At 44.4% G+C, this 25,007-nt stretch overlaps 3 protein-coding genes across 3 annotated transcripts in view; all 3 read right to left on the bottom strand.

The window, feature by feature from the left end:
• Window positions 1–1,836, bottom strand: part of T265_01703 (hypothetical protein) — a gene marked incomplete at both ends in the record, with an annotated part of 7,937 nt that extends 6,101 nt beyond the window's left edge. The window contains one exon of the mRNA XM_009165769.1: window positions 1,733–1,836. Coding sequence (XP_009164033.1) covers window positions 1,733–1,836 — 104 coding nt within the window. The remainder of the gene's footprint in view (window positions 1–1,732) is intronic.
• Window positions 1,837–2,469: 633 nt separating this feature from the next.
• T265_01702 (hypothetical protein) lies at window positions 2,470–9,510 on the bottom strand (the record flags this gene model as incomplete). Its single annotated transcript, XM_009165768.1, is given in 8 exon segments — window positions 2,470–2,634; window positions 3,866–4,103; window positions 6,145–6,264; window positions 7,395–7,591; window positions 7,624–7,866; window positions 8,616–8,769; window positions 9,285–9,408; window positions 9,420–9,510. The coding sequence occupies 8 exon segments, from the start codon at window positions 9,508–9,510 to the stop codon at window positions 2,470–2,472; spliced, it is 1,332 nt and encodes a 443-aa protein (XP_009164032.1).
• A 3,836-nt stretch (window positions 9,511–13,346) lies between these two features.
• T265_01701 (hypothetical protein) lies at window positions 13,347–20,611 on the bottom strand (the record flags this gene model as incomplete). Its single annotated transcript, XM_009165767.1, has 4 exons — window positions 13,347–13,515; window positions 16,016–16,161; window positions 17,873–18,000; window positions 20,239–20,611. The coding sequence occupies 4 exons, from the start codon at window positions 20,609–20,611 to the stop codon at window positions 13,347–13,349; spliced, it is 816 nt and encodes a 271-aa protein (XP_009164031.1).
• Between the last annotated feature and the right edge of the window lie 4,396 nt (window positions 20,612–25,007).

Raw genomic sequence — 25,007 nt, 5'->3', positions numbered from 1 at the left:
AAGCTGAGATGATACCTTTACTACAGTATCGTTGGATAGATCCAAGTGATTGGCATCTTCTAACTGAATTCTGAACAAGCAGCTAATTTCCGGTGCACGTACCGGAGGTAAAATTGGGGTATATTGGCCAAAAGAGAGAGGCTGTGCGTAAGTTAGAAGGTTGAAATTCTCTCGGAATTTTCAGATAGGTTCTATAGAATACCAAGTTTTTCTCTGGTTTGTTGTTCCAGGAGTCTGCATGGTTCAAACACTCTGACGTAGGCCCGTAATTCTGAGAAACCCCCGAGAAGACGACCGGAGCACATTAAAATCAAACAGCTTCTTTTAGCTACTTAAATATTCAAAGTAGGTGATAATTAAACCCAAACATCTGAAACCCTGGAGGGCAGTTTGTCAGTAGCAATGCGTCAATATATGAAGAGTAGTTTTCCAAAGGCCTGTTTATTGATTATTAGCTGGTCACGTTTTCGCACGCCTGAATAAAAATTTGTCCTAAAAAGTTGTAACAATGTATATTATTCGATTCCCCTAGGATTTGTGTATATTAGGCTATAAATTTTATTGAACCGGACAAAATGAAAATTTCCGAAAATGAGTCTATTAGTGTTCAATAAATTATTTCACTAGCCCGGTTAAAGGCGGGCTTCAGAGTCATGTATATCATACTTCAGACGCTTCTGTGGGTTTCTGATGCTTTTATTGCTGAAACCGGTCGCTTGAATTATTGCCACTCTAACTGAGTCCTTTAATCCGACGAGTCTTGTGTCGTGTCGCATAGTTTCTGCGGTAAACCTGGCACTAAATGCCAACACCGCAAAAGATTGCCCCCCGATGAGCAAGTTATTCATGATCTCTGCACATACCATTCGCATTTTTGAGGTCAGAAGACTGTGTTTAAGCCAACTGTCCTTGGAATCAAAATGTACGCGACACCGTTTGACTCTGTGGGGGCTTGGAAAATAGTTCGAACACAGAGTTGAGTCCAAAAACACTGTCCACTCTCCCAGTTCTCGCTTAGCTTCCTAAATAATTAAATAATGAAGCAAGCGCTGGAAGGTCTCCAAAATCCCGGCTTTCAAATCGTTGATGGTGGAAACGTTGTCGATCTGGAGCGCCCAGACGGCATCATCCTGATTTCGGAAGACAATGTACAAAATCTGTTGAATAAAATGACCACTGTCATACCATCTTTTGGCGCGTGTCTTGCAGCTTCGAAGTGATGCTTCGAAAAATTTGAAGTCTCTTAGCATACCCCTTATAGTTCAGGTAGAATCACTAGATGTTTTAAAAAGTCAGTGCACGAATGTCAAACGACCGACTTACGTTTGCTTGTGGCTTCAAAGACATCATCACACAAACGAAACAAGAAGTGTTGTGTTTTCTTCTCGCAAAAATAGCTATTAAGTTGGTGGACCACGTTTTTTTGTGTATTAGTGTTATTTGGAGGAAACTCTTCAAAGGGTTCCTAAAAATGTTTCGAAAAAATGTTTTGTCCACCTCCCAACCACCAATCTGGAGCTCCAATTTCACCAAGACGATTTTTATCAGGGTATCAAATAAAATAAATACGTGAAACAAGAAGTCGTTTTTTTGTTCGCTGGGCTGAGAAATTTTTTGGAAACGTTCCATCACCAGTCGGGGTGATATCATCAGCCGGTTGTGAGTAAAAGTACGTTGAGGTTGGAACTGTGTCATTGTTAGGAGTGTACCCGATGACATAGAGTCTACTTACCTGTCGTTGTAAAGACCAACAATGTGCAAAACTGCTTTGAAGATGGGCAACCTCCAAAAAATGGTAAATTCAGCGAAAGTTGATCCGTCCTTCTCATCAACCATACCTAGTAAATCATTTCTTGAAATAAAGCTTTTCGAAGCAGTTTGCTAAGATCTCACTTTACAGGTGTTGGTGGTTCTTCCAAAAGAACTGGGCATGTTTTTCCTAGTTACACAAAAGAGAAAACCATTCAAAATCAACCAGACTGAAGTGCACCCGTTAATCGAGTCCACTAAATCCATCAGTGTGAAGCAGACAGATTCAGGTTCCTTTAATAGGCAATTTCAAGTCATTTTTATGAAGCACGTATTCATTTTTCACTTTGCCACAAGTGATGCAAGTGGAAGCGGTCACCTTTTCCTGGCTAAATTCTTGCGATTCAGAAAGAGAACCGTTTCTGAAAAGGGAGCATTCCTGGCTGGTTCCTAGTGAAGCAGCGTAATCAAATACCTGTTCGAATGCACATTGAATGAGTATTGCAACGATAATATAAGGAAAAAGAATTAAAAATCTCTGTCTCAACCAACCTAACCTGCACGAGGGGAAAATCTGGAAGTTGCCCAAAAGTGCGTCCCTTATTTTCACCTTTCAATGAACAGACATGTCAAATGAGACCAGCCGATATGGGCAAGTTTGAACAGTGAAGTGAACTACCACACACGTTGTACAGATTGTAAGTGCTGTCAAACAAATGTTCAGACGGAAGCCGACATCTCCGCAGTTTTGGCGAATCCCACTTGTTTCTTGTCCACGTCGAATACCGTCGAATAATGGCGCAAGAATGACATTCCCAGGAGCACAACAGCAGGAAGGCTTGACGCCGCAGCCTGGATCGTTAAAACGCAACATCCTGGTGAAATCTGTTGGAAGAAAGTATTCGGGATAAATTTCATAAGTTCAAAAAGATCGGGTTTCATGGTGAGGCAAGTCCTTTTACAGGGTCAGTTATGACAAACCAAAAAAGGGAAAATTTTATCAAGAAGCTTATTCCTGTTGGTTTTGGGTAGAATTTCAGACAGACTCCAAATAAATTTGGATCTCATAACGACTAATTGAAGATGCATGCACAGAATGTAACATGGTTCACAAAATCACCCAGGGGACACGAAGACCCGCATTCGATTAGCTGGAACACCTTAACAGCTGGAACAGATGCGATTCATCGTCAACGGTTTACTACTGAGAGTGATCTGAAGGCTTTGGTTGAGGACCATAAGCGTCATCTTGTCTACGTGTGGGCGCCCTGGAAATATCCCAGCCGAACTGGGGCCATGGAGCGCACATATATGAATAAGCTCCAAGGCCGCAAAGCATCAGTGTTGAACACTTGAATCATGGTGAGGATGACGATTATGATGACGATGATGATGATGATGATGATGATGATGATGATGATGATAAATATGGTGCTTTTCCAAAAAATTCTTTTGAACTGGCCTATTTTAGGAGCAGGATTAAACGGAGTATCGCCCTGATACATCGGACTGGTGTAGTGGAATAGTGGACGACACGAAAACCGAAAATCGCTCACCAGGATGTCCTCGAAATAGGATTGGCTACTGGCGTTGTTACCAATCCCAAGTCAGTACGCACCATCACACTCATTTGAGAGCCATCGATCCGTTGGATTGCGGACTTTTTGGTTGACTAATGAAAAACGAACAAATTCTTTCCGTAATGTAGCTCGCTGATGTTCTAGATTAAGGAAAGTACAGGCGGCACCAAGTATGTCTAACTGGTGGGCAACTTCCTAGTCCGTTTGGGCTGGGTTTGGGCACCCAGAACCAAGCACTGGACAGTAACCAGAGTTTCGTCACAGTCATCGGGGGGTAGGGGGTCGAAGCAATTTTCCATATCATAGTGTTTTACTGCCTGACCCAGCTCACGGATCGCTACATTCGTTATTGTCATATATTCGGTGGAAGTAAACACATGGTAAGTATGGTACTGGTGTACAGAACGATATGCCTCTCCAAATTCATAGACCATAGGTACTGATAACTACTTTGATCCTTTTCGCATTCATTGTCAACTGAGCAATAACACTGCAGAAAAACGTGGCATAAAATCAGCTTTTCGTTCTAAATTTACCTGTTGAACGTATTGAGATGGGTGCCAGGCAACTTGAAAGTGCTCAGAGTGGAAAACCAATGCTGGCATTGTTCCGATTGCACCACAGTCAACAGCGTCACCATATGGTTGTGGTGTGACTGTGATCTTGGAAAATAGATTTTCTAACACAGATCCTGGTAGATGCGATCTGAACGTCCCAGTGTCCAAGATGGTACGAAGTCCAGTGCGTAAAGTAACGCCATCCGTATAAGCAAGCCTGAAACTCAAAATATCATGTTATGCTTGAATCCTACAAAATTTGCGGTCGTTTGAACATCCTTGTATCAGGTGTAGTTGACTGTGGTTGATATTCAGTACTGCCACAGTCACACGCGAAAAGCCAATAAAAGACACACCGTCAGTGACAAGTAAGTAAACAATGCGCCACTTTATACAGTCTTACCAAAAAAGTACGCATCTCCCCAAAAGTTGAGAATGTTGACTTCATTGCCCTCGGGGTATCGTGATAGTGGTGGGCAAAATTATCAGTAAAACAGTGAGATAACCCATCACTAGGAACATCGACCGTTGGGGTGACTAGAGGGAACAGAGCGAGGCCTATCAGCCCTCATTGTTCACTTCAAAACGCTTTTATTCCTTCGGTCTAAATGTGACGACAAATCGTGAGAACAATGAGAGCGAGACTTCAGGCTAAACAAACACGAATGACTCCAAGGGCGAATGAACGCACAAAATTCAGATCTGGAAACAGAAGACCCGATCAAATTCTGAAACTCAAAAAGACCAGAAGGATTAAATCGTCCCGGATTCCTTAGTTTTATACATTACAGAAACAGTCTCTCCTGTTGCTGAATTCCCATCCGAAATTTAGTCACCCCTCTTCGACTTCACACGACAGTCCGATCGTTCATTGTGGTGACGACCGGCTTTGATAGTCAGGTAGGAATAACAGTCTGCCCTCATTGTGTTTTCCTCGAAGCCCGATTGGACCCAAGAACCATTCGTTTAGCAGCCTGTAGTCAGTAAGGCTAGTCAATAGTCGCCACGAGATCAAAGCATCAAAAGTTCCTTCGATGCTCGCATTCCAACACACACTTTTAGCCTGCCACTCAGTCAGATGTGACACAATAAAATTACGTCGGTATTGTGCGCAAATTCAGGAAATTGAACAGCAGCGCGAATCTCACAAAACTCCAGAGCGTCTCGAACCAGCGACCTCGGGGTTAGTAGTTCCAAAACTAAGCCGTTTGTTCATGATCATCAGTGTGCTGTTGGTCGAGTAGCAGGTAAACACGTGATGTGGATTCTATGATCGAAGGACGAGCGGAGCTATACCCTTTCTAATTGAGATCGAACCACTGTGCTAGTCAGCCACTCGTGGCCGAAAAGTAAATTGTTCGGCTGGTTCAAGACTCTCTCGAGTTTCGTGATTTTCGCGCTGCAGATGATTCTCAAGGAGGATGGAACAGCTGTACGTTGCTTCTAGGCTTTTCAGTGTAGACTGGCTTCACTTATAGAACAAAATCTACGTTATCACAACACATGGAAAAGCCGGCCAACATTCATCCCCAGGACAAATCTACATTACCACTGTACCTGTAAAAACGGGCCAGCAAAAGTCATTCATGGCTACTATCAGGAAGGTCAGATTCCTGAAAGCAACCTCAGAACGCCCGGAACCTACTGCTCTACCAAAAACTCAACAGGAAGGCCGGCAAGCATCCAGGCCAGTCAATCATTCAATCAATTCAGCAACACCTGATGAGTGTTCTTGCACGCCACAGAAGCACGACCGAATGTGATCAGCGTTCAGGCTTTTCACAGAGACATGATCGATGTTGATGGGTGTTCATTAACGCCTATCAAACAGCCTGGATCAATGTCAGAAAGTCCCCTTTAAATAGTGTGGGGCCGTTGTAACTTTTGCTCTCGCACTCGTTTATTCGGAATATAGCGGATGTGTTCCCTTCTCCGGCATTAGGCACTGGAGAGGGTCAGCAGCAGATACCACAGATTGACGAATCAGCAGATATAACAGCCATTGGTTGTGTTGAACAATAATCACGTCGTTCACGGCAAACAATAGCAGTCAGCCATCGCCAGAACGCGCATCGTGTGAATTTCGCTCGGACATTCTGTGTCTCAGTCGATCAGTACCAAATCCAAATTGGGGAACTGAGACAACACCTTTCCATCGTAACTGCCTTTCACCGGGCCATTGGTGATTAAATAAGACCGGAATGACATTCAAGTAAAGCACTTGGAGCGCGTAAAACTATTCACGTTCTATCACTCACCTTTGAAACGAGATCATCCAGTAGTCCGGAGCCTCCGAGTGCAAGGGAACATAGTGCACTGTCCCTGGAATGCTATCTTTAGAAACGTCACCAAATAATACCGTTCCTTTAGCTGCGCCCCTAAAACATGAAGACGGAATTCAAACTATGTGTCCATTGGATCAAATTAACCGGCCAGATTAAAGGTAGAAACATCTTCGCTGGTCTCTTGAAAATTACCTTTATATTGGTCAGAGGAGACGCTGGATACGGAGCACATCTACCAGATCTCTTGTTCAAGCTCGCGATTTACTTCTCAAACCGCAGTAAATGTTGTAATTCAAGGCGCCTAAAAGATGGTTGGTAGTCGTATCGTTGTCAAATTACGGACAACTGGCTACGAAATTGACTCTGGAGGTCTTGAAATCTTTTTGGACAACGATGAATTAATGACTTCCCCAATTGCTTCACTGAAATGATACGACAGTCGGTCTATGGCAGAGATAAGTGTGCTTTGATTTGCAGGAACTCTAGTGTTCTTCAAGTCTCTATACACTCATTTACGAACTCATTTGGTTTTTCGGGAGACTCACCTGGAACCCAGCTGAATCTTCCGGTTTTGATGTTTTCAGGCAACTCAATGTGCTGCAACAGGCTGCCTCATGTTTCAGTCACTACGATATTCGAGATATCGCGATACATATATATTTTTGTGATGCACTACTCACAAGGTTGCTTGAAAACTCCTCGACAGCCGAAGACCGGTTTCGCTCTTTTCGAGGCTCATCAGGTAAGCACAGTCCCCGAGTTTCCGTCAACCTTATGTTCTACCTGAAACCAAATTGCACGAAATTAGCGAATATACACTCATTTGTAAACTAATTTGGGGGACTGCGCCTGTCTGATGAGCCCCAAGAAGAGTGAAACCGGTCGTGGGCTGTCGAGGAGTTTTCAGCAACCTTGTGAGTAGTGCATTCTTTAAGTGTACCTCTCTCTTGGTTACCATACACACCAGGTTGATGGCTAGTTTGTTCGCAAAACGGAGAGGTTAGTGAGATTGAAGCGAATTGTACTGGTCATTGTGCAATTTAGTTAAATCCATGGTGGTTACCTAGCTTGAAACCGGATGGTAACAGAGCACTCGAGCGACCAAACGTATTCTTTCTACAATCAAATTTAAAGTCACTCCTTTAAAAAAACACAGGTAAGCTCTACAAAGTCGAGTGCGCCTTATTGATGGCAAGTTTGCTAGAATCGCTCGTATAACTTACCGAGGAAAGACGAATGCAAACACACGTTGGGAAATCAATCCTTGCGAAACCATATCATCCAGCGCAGTTGAGCTGAACTTCGGGTTTAGCTGGCTCGGTGAAAGCCCAAAGAGCCCGTCCATCCTGTAGAGTTGGTCTACGTATCCCTGTATAGTATCCACTACAGCAAAATCTGTCAAAAACGGTCTGCGACCCAGCTGACTGGTGAGACAGCAAGCGGTCTGCTTACTTTTACGTAATCTGAGGCAACATGACCAGTTGCGAGGTAATTCCCGTAGCGCGCGTAATAATCTGTACGACGGTTGGTATATGTCCTTGAATTGCCCGTATCGTACGAATTTTCCACCATAAAGAGATTTGCACCCCTTTTTTCATTGCAAATCCATATGACTGGTGAACCGGTGTCGAAAACGAGTTTGAAATATTGCGGTGGAGATCCGATGCCAACAATACCGTAATACACCGAGTTTTCCTAACGGAAAACAGAGAAGCTCAGGTCGAAAACTGGGAAACCTACGTCACGTTCAAAGAGTGTCACTTCGATCACTTTTTTATCGTCATCTCTTGTCTGTCTTTCCAGTGAGCTATTTAGCGATATGCTGACAGCAACACGGTGATGTACAATCAGGAGTTACACCCACCTGGCAGTAATCAATCTAACTAGGATCAGATACCGTATGCCCATACCAATAAACCCCAACATGACAATTTTCGACCCTTCAAACTGGAACAAAGGCCTTTGTACCAACTAATTTTTTGTGTCAAAATGCCGTTGGATCACACTTGATATCACTTGGAGTTAAGTGATTGGTGCCTGAAAGGACCCAATCATGGTGAACATTTAGAATACGAGGTCACCACCACACAGAGACAACAGATTCTCCAGCTCTTTCATCATTAGGCCTTATTGGACCACGTTTGACGGAATCAGTCATCAACAGTTGACCGAGTCCACTAAAGTCAACCCCTTTGAGAGGACGCTCGCGCGACAGAAAATGCGATTCATGATCCCGTAGGTGTCCCAAACACTCGGTTCTCTTGCCTCTCGTCTATCCGCACCAGTTCACAAACTTTAGCCTGATACCGGCTTCCACCAACCGACTAAGAAGTAGTATAGTATGCAGCATAACACAGCCTCAACCAAGCAAAACCCAGATTGCTTCATTCTAGTGTCCTGCCAACCAGCGGGCCTAATACGAGTTGCCTTGAGACGATTCTTACTGGGTTCACATTAATCAAGTCTATCTTGTTCTCAAACATTTCCGTATTGTTTCCTTTATGACAGCTAATTCTCTCCGTGTAAGGCAGTTTTCTTGAAGATATCAGGCCCAGTTGATTCTTGTCGCATGACATTGGTATGCCGTTCAGAGTGACGCTGGTTGAGCAAAAACAGTAAAGTGGAGTACGCGATGACTGTTGTACGGACTCTGATTATTTTAACTGGTTAAAGTCGGATATACCCACCGCTAATATCCTATGGAACGGTAAAACAATCTGATCCTGATCAGCTGTTTGTGGGTGTGTGGTGGAATGATTGTGCCAGGCATAGCGCGCCCTTTTCCTGTAATGGATTTTTCCCATTCGCCCCTGGTCCCCAGAGCAACTTGAAATAACTGTGGATTCGGGAATCCGACGCAACCTATTCGCCTTTTTGCATTGCTTTCGTTTGTATTGGACTTACACTATTTGCAAGTCCGACTCTCCCCGTAGGTTTAGGAACGAATCATAAATGAAAACTTGAATTCATGGTCAAGATTCACACGCACTGTGACTATTCAAGGTCTTTCCGGCTTTCCTTGCAATATCTTCAAAACAGTGTTGGAGTCTGGTGGGGACACCGGATCAGCAATGCTGAAGTACGTCGAATGTTATCCGGAAGAAGTACCTCACCCACGATAGATGAATTGATTACACTCCACAGGTTGAGGTGGTTTGGCCACGTGCTGCGTATGCCAGTCGACCGAATTCTTTAAAGGCTTCCTTTTGCGAAGGGTGGAAACGAGCCACGCGGTGTCTAACAATGACTTGGCAGTGAAGTGTGAATGCCATTACCAGCAAACTCAGCTGCGCTGGTTATTGCCGTCTCCTTGAATGGGGACCCCGAGACAGGACACATCAATGGTTAGAGACATTGCCAGACATGGCCTAGTCGCGCCCTCAATGGCGCCTGTGAGTCCAAGCTATTGCCTTCAATGCATAGCTTCCTTCCCAATCACCCCACTTAAAAGTCCACTGACAGCCCGGTATTTACCTACCAATTTATCAGCTCTCGCCTCAAATGTGCAGTAACCCACCTTAGTTCCCCAAAACATCGGTGAACAAAACTGCGGCAGCTACAACCACTGTACGACGAGTACGCGGTTATTACAGCTGATAGGAATGATGGGGATGATGAGGATCGCTGTTCTGCCGAAGCTTGTGGGATATTTTTGTGACCCTGCTTGAAATAACAAAAAAACCCACGAATATCACTTTTGTTACCCGGGAAAGATGGAACCATTGTAACGTCAATTGAACTCCAATACGGGGCCACCAACACGGTTCGAGTCTTAAACGGAGTGAGCTGTGAGTTTAACTAGTTCACTTCTCTACGAGATTTACATACATCGAAAGACAATTCTGCTGCTGAAGCTGCCCAGAGTACTCCTGACAGATTGCGATGAATAACAGTGAACTAGTTCTAAAGTGAACGGAAATGATCGTGAACATTCAACTACCATCGTCCTAATGTATACAAACAACCGAACATGACAGACTATCACTTGAATATCTCCCATTCTTTGGCAAGAAAATAGCAGACGGTGTAGTGCCTGAGGGGTTATCGATGAAATCTTCATCGATTTGTTACTACTCACCTGGAACCCAGGTGAATCTCCCAGTTTTTATGTTTTCGGTCGTGAGCTATCGAGGAGCTTTCAGCAACCTTATGAGTAGTGTATCAGAAAATGTATGTGTATCGCGATATCTCGAATATCGGAGCGACTGAAACATGGGGCGGCCCGATGCAGCACATTCAATTGCTTGGAAACATCAAAACTGAGAGATTCATCTGGGTTCCAGATGAGTCTCTTGAAAAACCAAATTAGTTTCCTAATGAGTGTATATTCGCTAATTTCGTGCAATTTGGTTTGAAGTAGAACATTAGGTTGACAGAAACTCGGGGACTGCGCCAACCCAATGAGCCTCGAAAAGGGCGAAACCGGTCGTGGGCTGTCGAGGAGTTTTCAGCAACCTTATGAGTAATGTATTACAAAAAGATTGATGGAAATTGATGAGCCAGACCTATCGGGTGAGTCCAACAAGCGGGATAGGACTGTAGTATGCTGTCCAGCATTTTACTCCAAACTTTTAATTGGTGAATTCCTACTGTGTGTTTCGATGGCCCTTAACGAACTACTTCCAGCTGGTGGCTAATTCGCACCATTTAGGCTGTCTGTTTGTCTATCTGTCTGTCTATCTGTCTGTCTGTCTGTCTATCCGTCTGTCTGTGTGTGTGTGTGAATGCAAGCACTCGTTAGCCGAAGTGAATGTGTGTAAGGCAGCTGGCTGTCGTCCAGACCTAACTGAATGTGCAGTCTACTGTAAGCTATCAGTCGTTCTCAGGTGGTTTGTTCATACATTTTGAACCGCCTGACTCTGTTGCACCAGTGCATTTTCGTACCGGAGCGGCAGGAGAATTGAGTTCCTGTCCGTCAGCACTCGCAAGCCGAAGAACCGGGTAGCACCAATGGCTCCCGGTGCAATGGAGCGTGCAAACCCTTGAAGAAACGCAGTGCGCGGACTGGATGATCGGAAAACGCGCTCAGCACTTGCATTTGATGGAGCCTCAGTTTGGGTCGGTTGGGGAGTGGATGTTGGCGGTAAGTGGGCGAGTGATCATTCCAAACATATCAAACACAATGTATATACAATAGACAGAAAAACGGTTAGTGCTACAAACGAAATGTATATCGACGAAAGTTGCCGGCTCCGTCAACAGACAGCAGCTGCCCACAAGATGCAGCGTTCAGAACAGCTCCATCGGGAAGATGCTAGGTGAGCAGCGTCATTATCAGGCCAATTATCAAAGACCACTTCTTCAAGTGGATCCTCCTGAAACAAATTACTCTCAGTTTTGCCTACATCTTCAATCACAGAATCCTCCATTCTGTGACGAAACTTCCCCCGTCGCCATTCACTGACATGTTACTGATTACCCAACTGGCCATCTGCTTTACCTCTCGGGGTGCGAATTCCCTCCTAATTTTGTTATCTTGGTTATTCTTCTCGGCCAATTTGGAATCTTGGTGTAGACCAACTTAGGCATCCTATCGGAGGTGCATTCACATGGTTCAATGAGTGAACAGTGAAAAAAAACAGCAACGTACATTCCAGTGATGTATAGCTACGGAGGAACGCAACACTGCTAAAAGTAAGAATGTCTAGCAATTTGCCACACAATCCAGCGTGTGCAGATGCTACGTAAGCACTGCAACCAAGGTACTCAGACTGGCTGCCTACAGTGGGAACATCCTCGGTGTATTTTGCCCAGTCGTTCATTCAAGTAGTATGTGCACGTCTTATGTTTACAATCTCACCTTTTCAACACTTCAACCGGATTTCTGTGCATATTATGAAGAACGGGTTCAAAATGTCTTTGGGGTTGCCCTCGCCCCGTACGATAAGAAAATGTTTAACAAACAGACACAGTTCCGATGATACAGTAACAAGAAGTAAATCGTTTCAGTTATCCTTCCGTTAGAATGAAGAAATGGCTTGAAATATCCGCTATCCGCAGTCGGGTAGTTGCCTCGTTTCCGGCGAACTCAGACAGTAATCATCAACCCATTCCGTAGACCAGCCTGCCTGTCATCACGTATGACGAGCACACATGCACCCCCGGTAGATGGAACAGTTTCATTGGAAGAGGACAAGTTTCATAGGAAATCAATATCAAGATTTACGAGAACACTACTTAGAACAGCTGAACAGCAGAACACAATAATTAGTGCATCAAAACTGTCAGAGCACCGAACTAGACAGAACTACTTATAGTGTTGTTGTGGCCACCTACTGATTTTGGGCCTGTCACACTACGCGGTAAGGATCATGGTTGTATTATCAGGACAAACGTGTAGACATTCTGCATAAATTTGGCTAAATACCCAAATATGGTCATTCGCTTGTTTGCTCTGTCCAGCCAATGGCAACGTTCCTGGCGTGAGCTATTTCTCACCCAATCCACTGGTCGTATCCTCCTCAGGCGTGTTTGGTGAGCACCCCCAACGCATCTGCTATCCGGAACGTGTTGTACCGATGGTGACCTTGGGGACGCGTCGTTTTCTACATATGAACTCTTCATGTTTGAACGCTTCCTGATAAATATCGGCTGTTGTTCAGGTCGGGCCCTTCATCTCCTATGCGCGTTGAATCGGAGCTGGATGGCCTGGATGAATATTCTAGGAAGCAAACGTTCTTTAACTACAAACCAACTCTCGTAAATGACAAGTATCAATGCTGTTGTGTGAGCTGCCGAACCAAGCATCCAGTGGTGTTCACACGATCAGATCGGAAGGCCAAGATCCTCAGCTATCTTACCAGATGCAGAATAAGTGACCACATCGCGTAGTACTCGATACTAAGTACACTAGCTCTTTCACATATGCTCTCTGATTCATCCGGATGGTTAACAACCGGTTTTGGGATCCCGAGCTCCCCATGTTTTTCACCGGTATAAATGTAGCTGATTGCGATGAACTTCGGTACACTTAGCCATCCACGAATAGATTACTTGATATACTTATCCTACCTTCCGGGCGCGTTTCGGTGGACTTGACTGAGAACCAGCGAATAAGCAAACCTCGGAATCAGGCAATTCCTTATGACCTTTTCTATCTGATGAGGCTTCAACGGGGAAGGCGCCATCTCATCGAGCAGTTTTAGCAGCTGCCGTTTGTGACTGCATATCCCTTTTCACTTGAAAACAAAGCATAAATGGTTGACGGTGTCTGGCGGACCCAGAAGAACAATTAGGTCCACAGCAAAGCAAAACGTTTCGACTAAGAGCGCGGTAGCTCGATGTTTCCTGACCAAAAAATCACAATTCATTTCAACTACCGGGGGCTGATCGTCAAACCAGCTTCTGACAACTCAACCGCAGAAGCTTCAAGATTCTGTTTAAGTGGAACGCGACTATCAGGCAACTGCAGCACGTGCTCTTATGTCAAAAGTAGTATGGATGAAGCAAAGTAGTGTATAACTGGCATTTTAGACGTCAGGTCGGTTAATAGTGCGAAGAATGAGTCTGTCAAATGAAAACCGGTTCAAAAATCTGCTAACTGTTCTGAGTTGTCTACCGTATTTGCTGCAGTTGATACAGCTTAGCAGGCACTCAGCTCCGGTGTTCGTGTGCAATCCTGCAGTGCAAGACAGTCCCGGGAATGGTTCCTTATACTTTTTTCAAATTTTTATTCTGTTCTGTGGGCGAATTCGTAGAGAATAGATTTGTCTGCTACTACATCAACGTCTCGCCGAAATTTCCGAGACGCGGTATTCCTCAGCTATTCACATCCCATCGATAACTATAGTGAATCAACGCGCAGCTTCATTGCCATCGTAACCATTCTACATCATTTTCTCTACACGATCACCAAGCGCCAAATAAAAAACTCATTTGGTGCAATGGCGTCCTCATCTTCCGCCTACCACCATGACTGCGCAACCAAAGACACAGACACAAACACAGAATGCTACAGAGACACATCTATCCCGATGCATATGTGTCTGGCCTGTACAATGAAGGAAAAATTGATCAGCAGCTATCACGCAACCTAGTGAACACTCGATTGAGTCTTAGCAGGCCTTGCCAGTATGCTTTCGTCGTTTATGGACTCGCGAGGACGTGAACATAAGACCACGTCGCGAGGGCTCGAAGGAACCTGGAGTTCTGTTGGTGGCCAGGTGCTTCGGAAGTCCATGCCCCGAGATTTTTTGGTTGGTTCTCATTAAAAAAGCGGAGACTTTTTGGACGTACGGTAGACAAACAGTTTGAACCGTCCGCCTTTCCGAAGCAGCCCCCAGCTTATTAGATTCCACGGTCAATTATTGTAAACTACTTTCAGCATTTGAGTAGCTAAATGAATGTGCCAAATTATCAAACGCCAGCCAGTTGCTCAGCCTGTGGCTAGTTTTGTAACGTGATTTTCAGTAATTTCACACCAACTACAAATTTTAATTAAAAACTACGGTTGCCTGATTAGATCGTGGGACGCTGCTCCCCATGGGTTTCATTAGTAGACTGATAGTGACCATGTATCGTAACTTCTTCCGCTGTTTGCAATTTACGAACGTCCGCAGCGCCTTACAATTTGACATCTCCATTCGCAATCGGTTTGCTCATCGGTTGTACCAAGTGTTCACAAATTTACCATCCACGTATAGCACATATAGGACAGAAAAAGATCATCTGTTCCATTTTTATTGGTGGTGATCTCTGTGACGTCTTAGTTTAGAAAGTTACTTCGTTGCTGAAGTCGTACCATTACCGAAAGTCCGTCGAAACTTTGCCGCAGAAAACACCTTTATCCACACGATCTATCGACCAAATAGGGCGTTCGCGTGGTTAACATCGAGCGAGAGAAAAGTCGGCAAGCACCAAATAGAATGCTTTCTGTTCCATGCCTGTGAGTTGAGGTCATGTGTGTGACTGCTGTCAGCTTGCTTGTCGCATCGCCCAAGTGCATTTTCTATTATAGTCAAGAGAGCAATAATTTGAAATAGGGGGAAACTGAGCAATTTAAATTAACAAATGCGTTAGTTGTACTTTTTGATCAACCACGATCGGTTAGAAAACGAGCTTGGATATATGGAAATGAGGGTTAATTCTGCGGATGACCTTCTTGAGATCCGTGGTTCGAACCCAACCTCTGCCTCTCGACTTCCCCCGTCTAGGATTGGGCGGCCTGATTCTCGTGCTTTCTTCGGGTGGTACGACAGCTAGGCACCAAAAGGGTGCTACAGTTGAACGATTTTTTCCTTTGAGGATCCTTGTGTTCTCCAGCTTATTTATATAACGCTCCCGTAACTTCATTCAACTCTCAAGTCAACTGTCACAGTATGAAATTAACGGAACCCTGTCTACCAACCGTATTGTCGCTTGTATGGCGGAGAAGGAATAGGAAGTAGGAGCAGCGGATGTTCACCACCAACTTAACCAGTTTGATTGTGAAATAAACAAGCTTTGCGAATAAAGTGGTACGACAGGCACCAAAAGGGTGCTACAGTTGAACGATTTTTTCCTTTGAGGATCCTTGTGTTCTCCAGCTTATTTATATAACGCTCCCGTAACTTCATTCAACTCTCAAGTCAACTGTCACAGTATGAAATTAACGGAACCCTGTCTACCAACCGTATTGTCGCTTGTATGGCGGAGAAGGAATAGGAAGTAGGAGCAGCGGATGTTCACCACCAACTTAACCAGTTTGATTGTGAAATAAACAAGCTTTGCGAATAAACCGTTATTAGTGGCAACCTCAATGAATCAAACTTGAGGCTCAACTCAAAACAGACGAGTAATAGCACACAAAATTAGCACAGATTTTCAATGTGACCTATCGAATATTCCGGTCTAAGTCGGTGCCTACATGGGAAGTTTGGCAAATCCCACTTGTTCATTGTCCATGTCGAATACCGTAGCGAAATGTCGCAGAAACGATATTCCAAGGTTCCCGTCTGCCATGTGACCTGGTGGTGTGGGATGGATCGTTAACCGACAGTAGATTGGTGATACCTGACGAAATTAGACAGGGCATTGCTGCATTAGTGAACTACTCGTGAGGAGAAGTAAGATGAGATGGTAGGATATTAGATGCACGCCCGGTACACAGAAGGTAACCGGGCAATCGAACAAGCAATCAGGTTGTATAATGATCATGTTTTAACTGCAGCACGAAATGTTACGAGAACACGGAGTAATGATTTTGCATGCATGTCGACCCTCAAGCTTACTCCAGATAAAAATCCAGATTTATTTTCCTAAAAATATAGACATTTACTAGAATTTGGATGAACATATATGGGCTATGGGGTCAAGCGCAACCTCATAGTACCAACTTGAATAAAAACATGCGGACAGAATCCGTAAAGTCCGCATAAAATGACTCTAGCGGGGCAATCGGGTGTCACATCCTGTCTGGGGAATCCAGCACACTGATTAGAAAGCTTCCTCTAACATGGAGCGTGCTAATCTGCAGTTTGGAAACGGACTGATGTCCATAAATGATGCACATTGGATAGGATCACGGGGTCAGAACCAGTCATTCGATTCCTGCCTGTTTTTTCCGACGTTTCGTGTGGTGTCCAAAATATCCATTTGCAGGTCGCGTGCAGTGAATCTGAGGAACGGCGAGATAAAAAAAGCTAACGAGACAAGTATCCTTGGCCCATGTTATGAATTCCCGAAACAACATTTCGGAACAGAACATTCTCTGTAGTCGTAAAGCACATATACCTCCAGGAACCAACACTCTGTATCCCGTGCTGTCGGTCTATCCCTTTACAGCCAACATCGTCAGTCCTTCGTCTGCTCGATAAACCTTCTTGAGGGTTCATTCTTGGAGTTATTCTAAAGTCAGAATTCCTCTGGATGAATTTACCCTTGCGAACTTCCATGTTGGAGGGGATCGGACGACCGCCGTGCTACATGCAGCTTCTAAAGTGTTTGGCGTCCCAAATTTGGTTTATGAGTATTTTAATGAGTAGCAGAATTCTGTGCTTCAGGGCAGATGAACACTGTGCAGAAGTAAGTCTTCTCTGAAACCCTATCAGACACACACTATATGTATTCCCTAAAAAACAGAAAGTTTCATCGCATTCTCATAAAAGAAACTACTCACAAGGTTGCTGAAAACTCTTCCACATCCCACGACCGGTTTTGCCCTTCTTGAGGCTCATCAGTTAGACGCAGTCCCTGACTTGCCGTCAACTTTATGTTCTTCTTAAAGTTCTACTTAAAGTTCAGTAGTGTGTTTAAATTGCAACTAGAGAAGATATGGCACCACACGTCCCTCAATCACGGAAACCACATGACGTTTTCACATGTTGAATAGCTCCTCTATTGACCACTCCTCAAATAGGAGTTTCCCTTGTCTTGTAAACTTTTCGAAAGTATGGGCGAGATTTGGCGACCTCCTGAGATGTGCACTGCTGACTATCCCCAATGAGGATGGACTGGATGCACAATACTTCTTTGCTTTTCAGTAAAGATTGTCTTAATTTACACAACCTGTTAGATGGTAACTGATTTCTGGCAAAGTGGACCCCGTGGTGGCTTGTACAAACTCGGACGAATGGCATGGCGACCTCTTGAGGTAAGTGTGTTCTCGAATCCGCGAAGTATTCTCATCTATCAACTAATTTGGCTTTGGGCAGCTCATTCATTTGAAGGATGTCGTGAAAGAAACAATCGGCTCTGATTTGGTTTGGTCTCATGGCAGAACCACATTTGTTTGCAGACGAGTAAAGTTCACCAGTAGCGTATAATTTTGGTACAAGTAGAACGCAGGGTTGACAGAAACTCGAAAACTGTGCCAACCTGATGAGCCCCAAGAAGGGCGAAACCGATAGCGGGCTGTTGAAGAGTATCCAATAAGCTTATTTCGAATATCACACCATGTGAAACACGTGGTGGCAGCTTTCGCACATCACATTCACCTGAAGGCTATCAGAAACGAAACATTCTGCTGGGATTCAGTAGAGTCTTTCGTTAAAACCAAACTGGTGTGCAAGTGGATGTACTTGGTGCAGAATGGATCATCTATTAGTCGCAGTCTTTCCCTCGGATCTATGAATACAGGGCTTCCCAAGTGTAGTGGCTGCTTCGGTGTGTCCGAGATTTTGCGCGTGTGCATGTCCGTTCAGCGTTCCACCATCGATCTGGACTGTGACGTGAGTGGCTGACTGGATGCGTGTCCGATTGGTTGGCTCGCGTGAGCGTTGTGGGTTGACTGGATATATGACTCAGTTGTTTGCTTAACTGCCACGAAAGCGGACCAGTTTGGCCGCTTGTACTCAGTACGCCCGTGTCTGTACTAACGTGCTCTTCTGACTTACTGTGAACTACAATACCAAGGATAATATGAATTCCGACGGTACACTAGGTAGAAAGAAAGTAAATCGCATTGCGGGAAAAGATCTCCATCTCAGGAGATGATCAAGGGAATACACTTACGCATTCGGCGCTTTTGGACATGTTTGCCGGCTCAAATCGGTATTCACTTCAGGCAACACTGACGATGCAGTGGGCAGAAGTAAAGTAAGGTTGCGTTTCGCGAACCAGTGTACAAATCAAGCACACGCCATAAACGGGGCCAAGTGTCCGTGTCGCTCTGAACAGCTTCGATCGGACTGTGAGTTTATTTCCAGGATGTTAACTAGCGAGGACTTATGTGTGGCCAAACGCCATCATCATTTTTTTGTCAGCTGCATACCGATTCACCAACGGTCAACGGAGAGTCTTTGAGGGTCACTAGCTAGTCTGGAATATCAGTGTCTAGCTAGTACCAAAAAGGCACTTCTCTCCGGCTTTCTTGAAGTAAGACTGCGAAGGTCGTCAGTTTTTTCAAGGACACGTCGCTAGCTGAAAAAATGTTTTACTTCACCGTGGTTTCCAAGTCACGACCTGTCATAGTACTTTGTGTGTTAGTGCTCTGTTAGTAATTATTCCTGGAGTGATTTATTCCACCTGACAACAGGGTGATGCCTTCATTGCCCAGGATTTTATAGGTGAATCGACGGTCGAATTCTTTGGAATCGTTTACATGGCATCGGCACACGATGTTTAGCAGAAAGCGTACGCAACAGAAAACTGAAATCTTGCCATGCAGCCCAGAAAAAACAAATTTCAAACAGTAACGAAAGTACTGTTTTCGATGCTGAATATTGGTTACCCGGAATTCATGTGCCATGCATGACTGGTGTTCAAACAGGATACAATTCATGTACCTTCCGCCTTGATTGTAACTTCAAAAGTCCGGATCCGTCTGCAAAATGGAACACAGACCGCTGCCTCCTCGCGTGTGAAAGTGTATTCGAGGACGGGACAGTTTGTAGTTCATTCCTCGTAGCACTCTCAGGCACACTAAAAATCACGTTCAACTTTGTCCATAAGTGCTGACCAGCTAATGACCTTCCTCAATTCTTTGATAAAATGCGTTACACGTGTCGCCTTTATGTGCCCGAAACTTTCGTTTCTTAGGCTGTCCAAGAATCAACTGGTGTGATCGGCATCGATCGATTCACACAAAAATGAATAGAACTCAAACCAAAATTTACAATAACATGCAGAACACATTTCGTCTCACTTTGTAAGTGCCACCAATGAAAGCATAGGTATAGTGTTGAAACTGAATGTTCCCATCCCTAGACTAGGAGCATCGGATGCGTTACGTATTCACGTGACTTCAGTAATACATGTGACCACTTCCGTCGGGTGACGTATTACACAGTCTAAACAATTTGATGAACACTACTAGTGTCTTATCACAGTAGTCAATGCAGGAGCGTGAGTTGCTGGTCATGATGGATGGAAGTCCTCATTCTCCAACGCCGTCTGTGGCGCGTAAAACAAGTGACGGATTCCGACGGCTACTGCTACCATTCACTGCGGAAGAACAATTCATTGGGATATGGCGCCCTCAGTTTCCATCCCCGTCTGTGGCGCGTAAACCAAGTGACGGATTCCAACGGCCACTACTAGCATTCATTAAGAGAGAACAATTCATTCATCCACGCAAAAAATGACACATCTGGAATTTCACTACCCTGTTTGTGATCGGCATTTTACGAAAAACCAGTAATATGGACACACAAGTTCTGCATAAACTCGCCTGATCAACATATTGCGACGGATTCCAGGCTATTTGGAAGTCAGTGAAATGGAATACCAGTGTTGGCATCTTCTCGATTGAGTGGCAGTCAACAATGTAGTCCTTTCCAGATGGCCTTGCCCCAGTTTTGGATATCAGATCGTTAACCAATCGCGCCGGAAGATATGTGAAGAACGATCCAGTGTCCAGGATTAGAAAAATCCCGCCGGTCAAAGCACCACCATCCTTATATGTTACCCTGAAGATAAGTGTACATTTTTTTATTCGTGAAATACACTCATTCTCAGACCGACTTGGTTTTAACGGAAGACTCAATTCCATTCCAGCTAAATCTCGGCTGGCGATATTCTCCATCTGAGTGTACTGTGCACGGGTCACCTCATGTTTCACTTAATACGATGTTCAAGCATATATGTTCATGTTCCAGCTTGTAGCACCTAGGGAGATGCACTTTCTGAGGACCCATACCATCAAATTATTGCATTTAGGTGACAAAAAACTACTTGGACGAAAAACTGCAAATATTTTTACACTGTATATACACTATAGCCGTATGGAAAAAGTAATACAAATATTAAAAAGTGAAACATACGCATCTTATCCAAAGGTCTGTCACAAACAAGACGATATACAGACGATCTACCATTTTAACGGTGAATACTACTGATGAGGCATGCGAGTAGTCTGTTTTTTCTTAACTTCGTTTCGCGTCTATTGGAAGATGGAGTTTATTACGGAATTTGCAGAACTGCTTTACAGCATTCACTTACAATCGCGTGATACTCAATGCATATCCAGGAAAGTTCAAGAAGAAGACGGATATTCCGTTTTTAAAAAACAAGGTACATATGAGTGGTCTAGTTTCCTGTCCGATAGTTTGTAACTGTTTCGTTGGTGTTTCCCGCGATCAAAGGCTTTCCTACTTTTCACCGGTGGAGGTTTAACGCTACATGGAATTTCCAGTCTCCGTGAAGGGGTTTTAAGTCGAGAACTCCCAAAAAACTTCCTCTCCATCCTTTTTCATCGTTCGTAACTTCCGGGAGCCTTAAACACTCAGTATTTCCGCGACAACCTACCTCGACATTCAAGTCGCTACATTGCTGGCAAAGCACCTGAGAATGTTCTTGGCAGGGACTAAATCCAGCCATCCTCAAATGTTCAATTGTTATGACGACCTGTCAGTGAGGTTAGTCAATGCTGAAACGCCAAGAAGCATCGTACAGCTGTTTTATCCTTTTTAAGAATCATCAACAGTGCGCATCTCAAGGAACTCAGCCAGCTTCGAACCCACGACCTCCCGTGTACAGTGCTTGAACAGCTAACCGTTTGGAAACGAATGGCGTTCCGTCTCGCCTAGACAGGATGTGGCGGCGCTGATCCTTCAGTCATATCTCAAATGTTTCAAACTACATCAGAGTCACATAAAAGATGTGAGGCCGTTTCCTCTAACCCAGCTACTGGCGAACTGGAAAGATATTGTGTACACCTGGCGTTGAGCTACCCACTCTTCTCCAGGTTCCACAGAGCGTGATAAATCCACTTGTTGTCCGTCCGTTCCAGTCTGACAGAATTACTGATGCATTTTGGCATTCTGACTGGATGAAACGATCCTCTACGTACGTGATGAGATTGACTTGGCAGAGAAAGAGGGAAGTTGCCTTTGGGACGCAGTGAGATGTGTTGATAGCCAGCTTGGAGACCATCCAAAAGGATCACGCGTTGACTAGTCGGTTTGCCTTTCTCCTCATAGCTGGAGAACCGGAGAACGGGAGAAACATGCGAAAAAACACATCTCCCCATAGACCGTATTCAAACCGGGTGCGAAACTCCTTGCGAATCGCGTCAGTGAGTAGACCGTGCATATCTACTTCCACATAGTTGCCCAATTTTCGGTCAGAGAGAAACGGTTTCAGCTATGACACCATCCATAGACAACGCACCGAAATGACGCTCATTACTGACGCGCATTAATTCGGATTTGATAAGATACACGAAATTCCCACTGTATTCAAATTCTATTTGGTTTTACTACATGTGGCATAAACCTGCGGTTCGATTAGCCAGCCAGCTTTGCTACAGATTTGGACATTGGATGATGGATATGCTAGCCCCATTTCCGAATCTTCAGGAACCACTCTGTATGGAAGAACTATTTGATGACCTCAATAGAGTAATTTGGGTAAGAAGGACTTTTGCGGTCAAGTTGTTGTCTGAAAGCGCAATATTTCTTACTTTAATTTCCCCACCTCACGCAACTGTCCAATTTCACAGGATAACTCGGATTTCGCACTGTCACCACAGGTTCACCACATTGCGGTCAGTGTGTCTTTGAAGCTAGATTAAATGTATATCTTAATGGTATGAGTAGGGGCCATTTAACAACCTAGCTTAAAATCGACAAATCCAGACACTCGGTTATTGCAGTTCGCCACGTTTCAACCACACAGACTGTCTGGTTTATCACAAGACAAGGGCACCAAATATCTCGAATTATATTTGCATTTGAGAGATACACTGACCATATAAGTGCACAAATCGCCATGAACGAACCTACCGACATTCATGTGCACCCAAAAGAGGGGACACGTGTTGTTCAGCACAACTGTCGATAACAGATTATGCCTGCAAGCCTCTAATCAAGGGCTTTCCGGGATCGCTGGCAGTCCATATGTAACCACAAGTCTTGCGGATTTAATGTGGATGCAGGCTACTGACTACACTACTGGTAAAGCATACAAGTAGGCTGTTCGCTATTGGGATGCAAAGGAACGTTGGAAGGTACCTCCAAGGCGATTTGAGCACCTATCTGGTCGTTTAATTTATTCTCAAATGTGAGTTTAATTCAAGCAGTTTTGTGTCCTTGTCTTGCGACAAACGAAACAGTCTAAATTACGGCGGTTGAAACGTGGCAACAACCGTGTGCCTGAATCTATCGATTCAAGCTAGGCTGTCAGATGACTCCCACTCATGCCACGCAGCATGCTAGATCAGTTTTGAATGTCAGTTAAGGGTCTCGTCGATTGTGTCGTTGCCTATGTTGATGAGCTGGAGGATTTTCTTATCGTCTCAAGTGGCTGAATATACCTGTGATAGTCATGGGAACGAAGAAGGTAGCGAACAAAGCTTGTTTTCTGTGATTGTTCCTATTGGCTAATACATCACAAATTTATGTGGTACCAGAAATCACGTGTAAAGAGTTAAGATCGGGGCTACATACACTTTAGAGAAAAAGAAATCAAAGGAAGGGGTTGAATGAGGGGTAGGTCCATGGGTCACGGAATCAGCTGAGTGACGTCAATGTCAGACAGACCGCTTCAGAGGTCGCACAAGTTTCTTTTGGATGCAAAGTTGTGGATCCAGCAGTCGGATTCCAATCGCGTAAGCGATCGATAGTAGTCTAGATCGTACCAGTCGTGATCGCTTCAGAAGTACCCGGTATATGATCGTGAATGCTTGCTCCCTGTCTATGACATGACCAGTTTCGGCCAGATAAGATGCAATCGCGTTTGAGCCTGTTTTCTTCCAACTACAACTCATCATCATCATCATCATCATCGATATGATATCAGTGTTCAACACCGATGCTTCACTGCCGTACAACCATGATTTATTTGAAAGCCTTATTGTAAAGAAAATAATAAAGTTGGACGGAAAATGGATTTAGCGCTAGCTTACCACAATCATTCCGATCCAATGGAAAAATTTTGCGGTCTCTGCTGGCCTGTATGTGCTACGACAATTCACTTTGGGCAGATAAGATTAGGTGCACTTCGGATGTAAGCTACTTCTGTTGGTGAGTCCACTTTCGGATGACCGCACATCACCACGTATCAGTTCGAGTGATCTGAAAACCGCTCGCCACACGCTTGCCAGTTCTGCGCCTTCTGTTCTATTTATACTTGGAGGCTTGGTGATTTCCACCGCCTTGGTCATCAGTTTCTGTGGCATGAAACGTGGTTTCCGACTCAAATCTCAATATTTTCCCAATCTAGTTTGTGTCCCGTGTCCAACACATTTTGTGTCTATCAGGGTGGTCAGATTCCTGAAAGTAACTTCAGAGCGCCCAAAATCTACTGAGACCCTAAAATTCCACCAAAATCTCAATAGGAAAGCCGGCAAGCATCCAGGCCAGTTAATCATTCAATCAATTTAGCAAATGCCGATGAGTGTTCAGCACGCCACAGAAGCACGATTGAATATGATCAGCTTTCACGCATTTCACAGAAGCACGATCGATATTGATGAGTGTTTACCTACCAGACAGCCTGGATTAATGTCAGGAAGTACCTTTTAAATAGCGTGGGGCCTTTGTAACTTTCGCACTCACACGCACTTGTTTGTTTGGAAAAAAGTTATTGTGTACCCTTGTCGGTGAGTTCTTCTCTGTCACCTGTAGTGTGAACGGCAGTCAGATATAACAGCACCATTGCCGAGTCTTTCAGTAATGCTCAATATTTATCCGCGTTTCTCGACGGCCCGTTAATTTTTCTCCTATGCTCCCTTTACATCGATCCAATCAATAGGCAATGAATAAAACCAACCTGTTCGGCCTTCTTGAACTCGTTATCGGTATTTCTGGAAGTTGCACCAGGCGCCTCATGTTTCATGTATATTACGAAGATGTACATTTATCGCGATATCTCGAATATCGTAGCGACTAAATCATGAGGGGGGCCGGTACAACACGTTCATTTGCCTGGAAACATCACAAACGACAGATTCAGCTGGGGTCCAGGTGAGTCTCTCGCAA

This window comes from Opisthorchis viverrini (genome assembly GCF_000715545.1).
Source record: "Opisthorchis viverrini unplaced genomic scaffold opera_v5_18, whole genome shotgun sequence".
Lineage (NCBI taxonomy): Eukaryota > Metazoa > Platyhelminthes > Trematoda > Opisthorchiida > Opisthorchiidae > Opisthorchis > Opisthorchis viverrini.
Note: the sequence above shows the minus strand (reverse complement) of the source record. Positions and strands in the feature narration are given on the sequence as shown.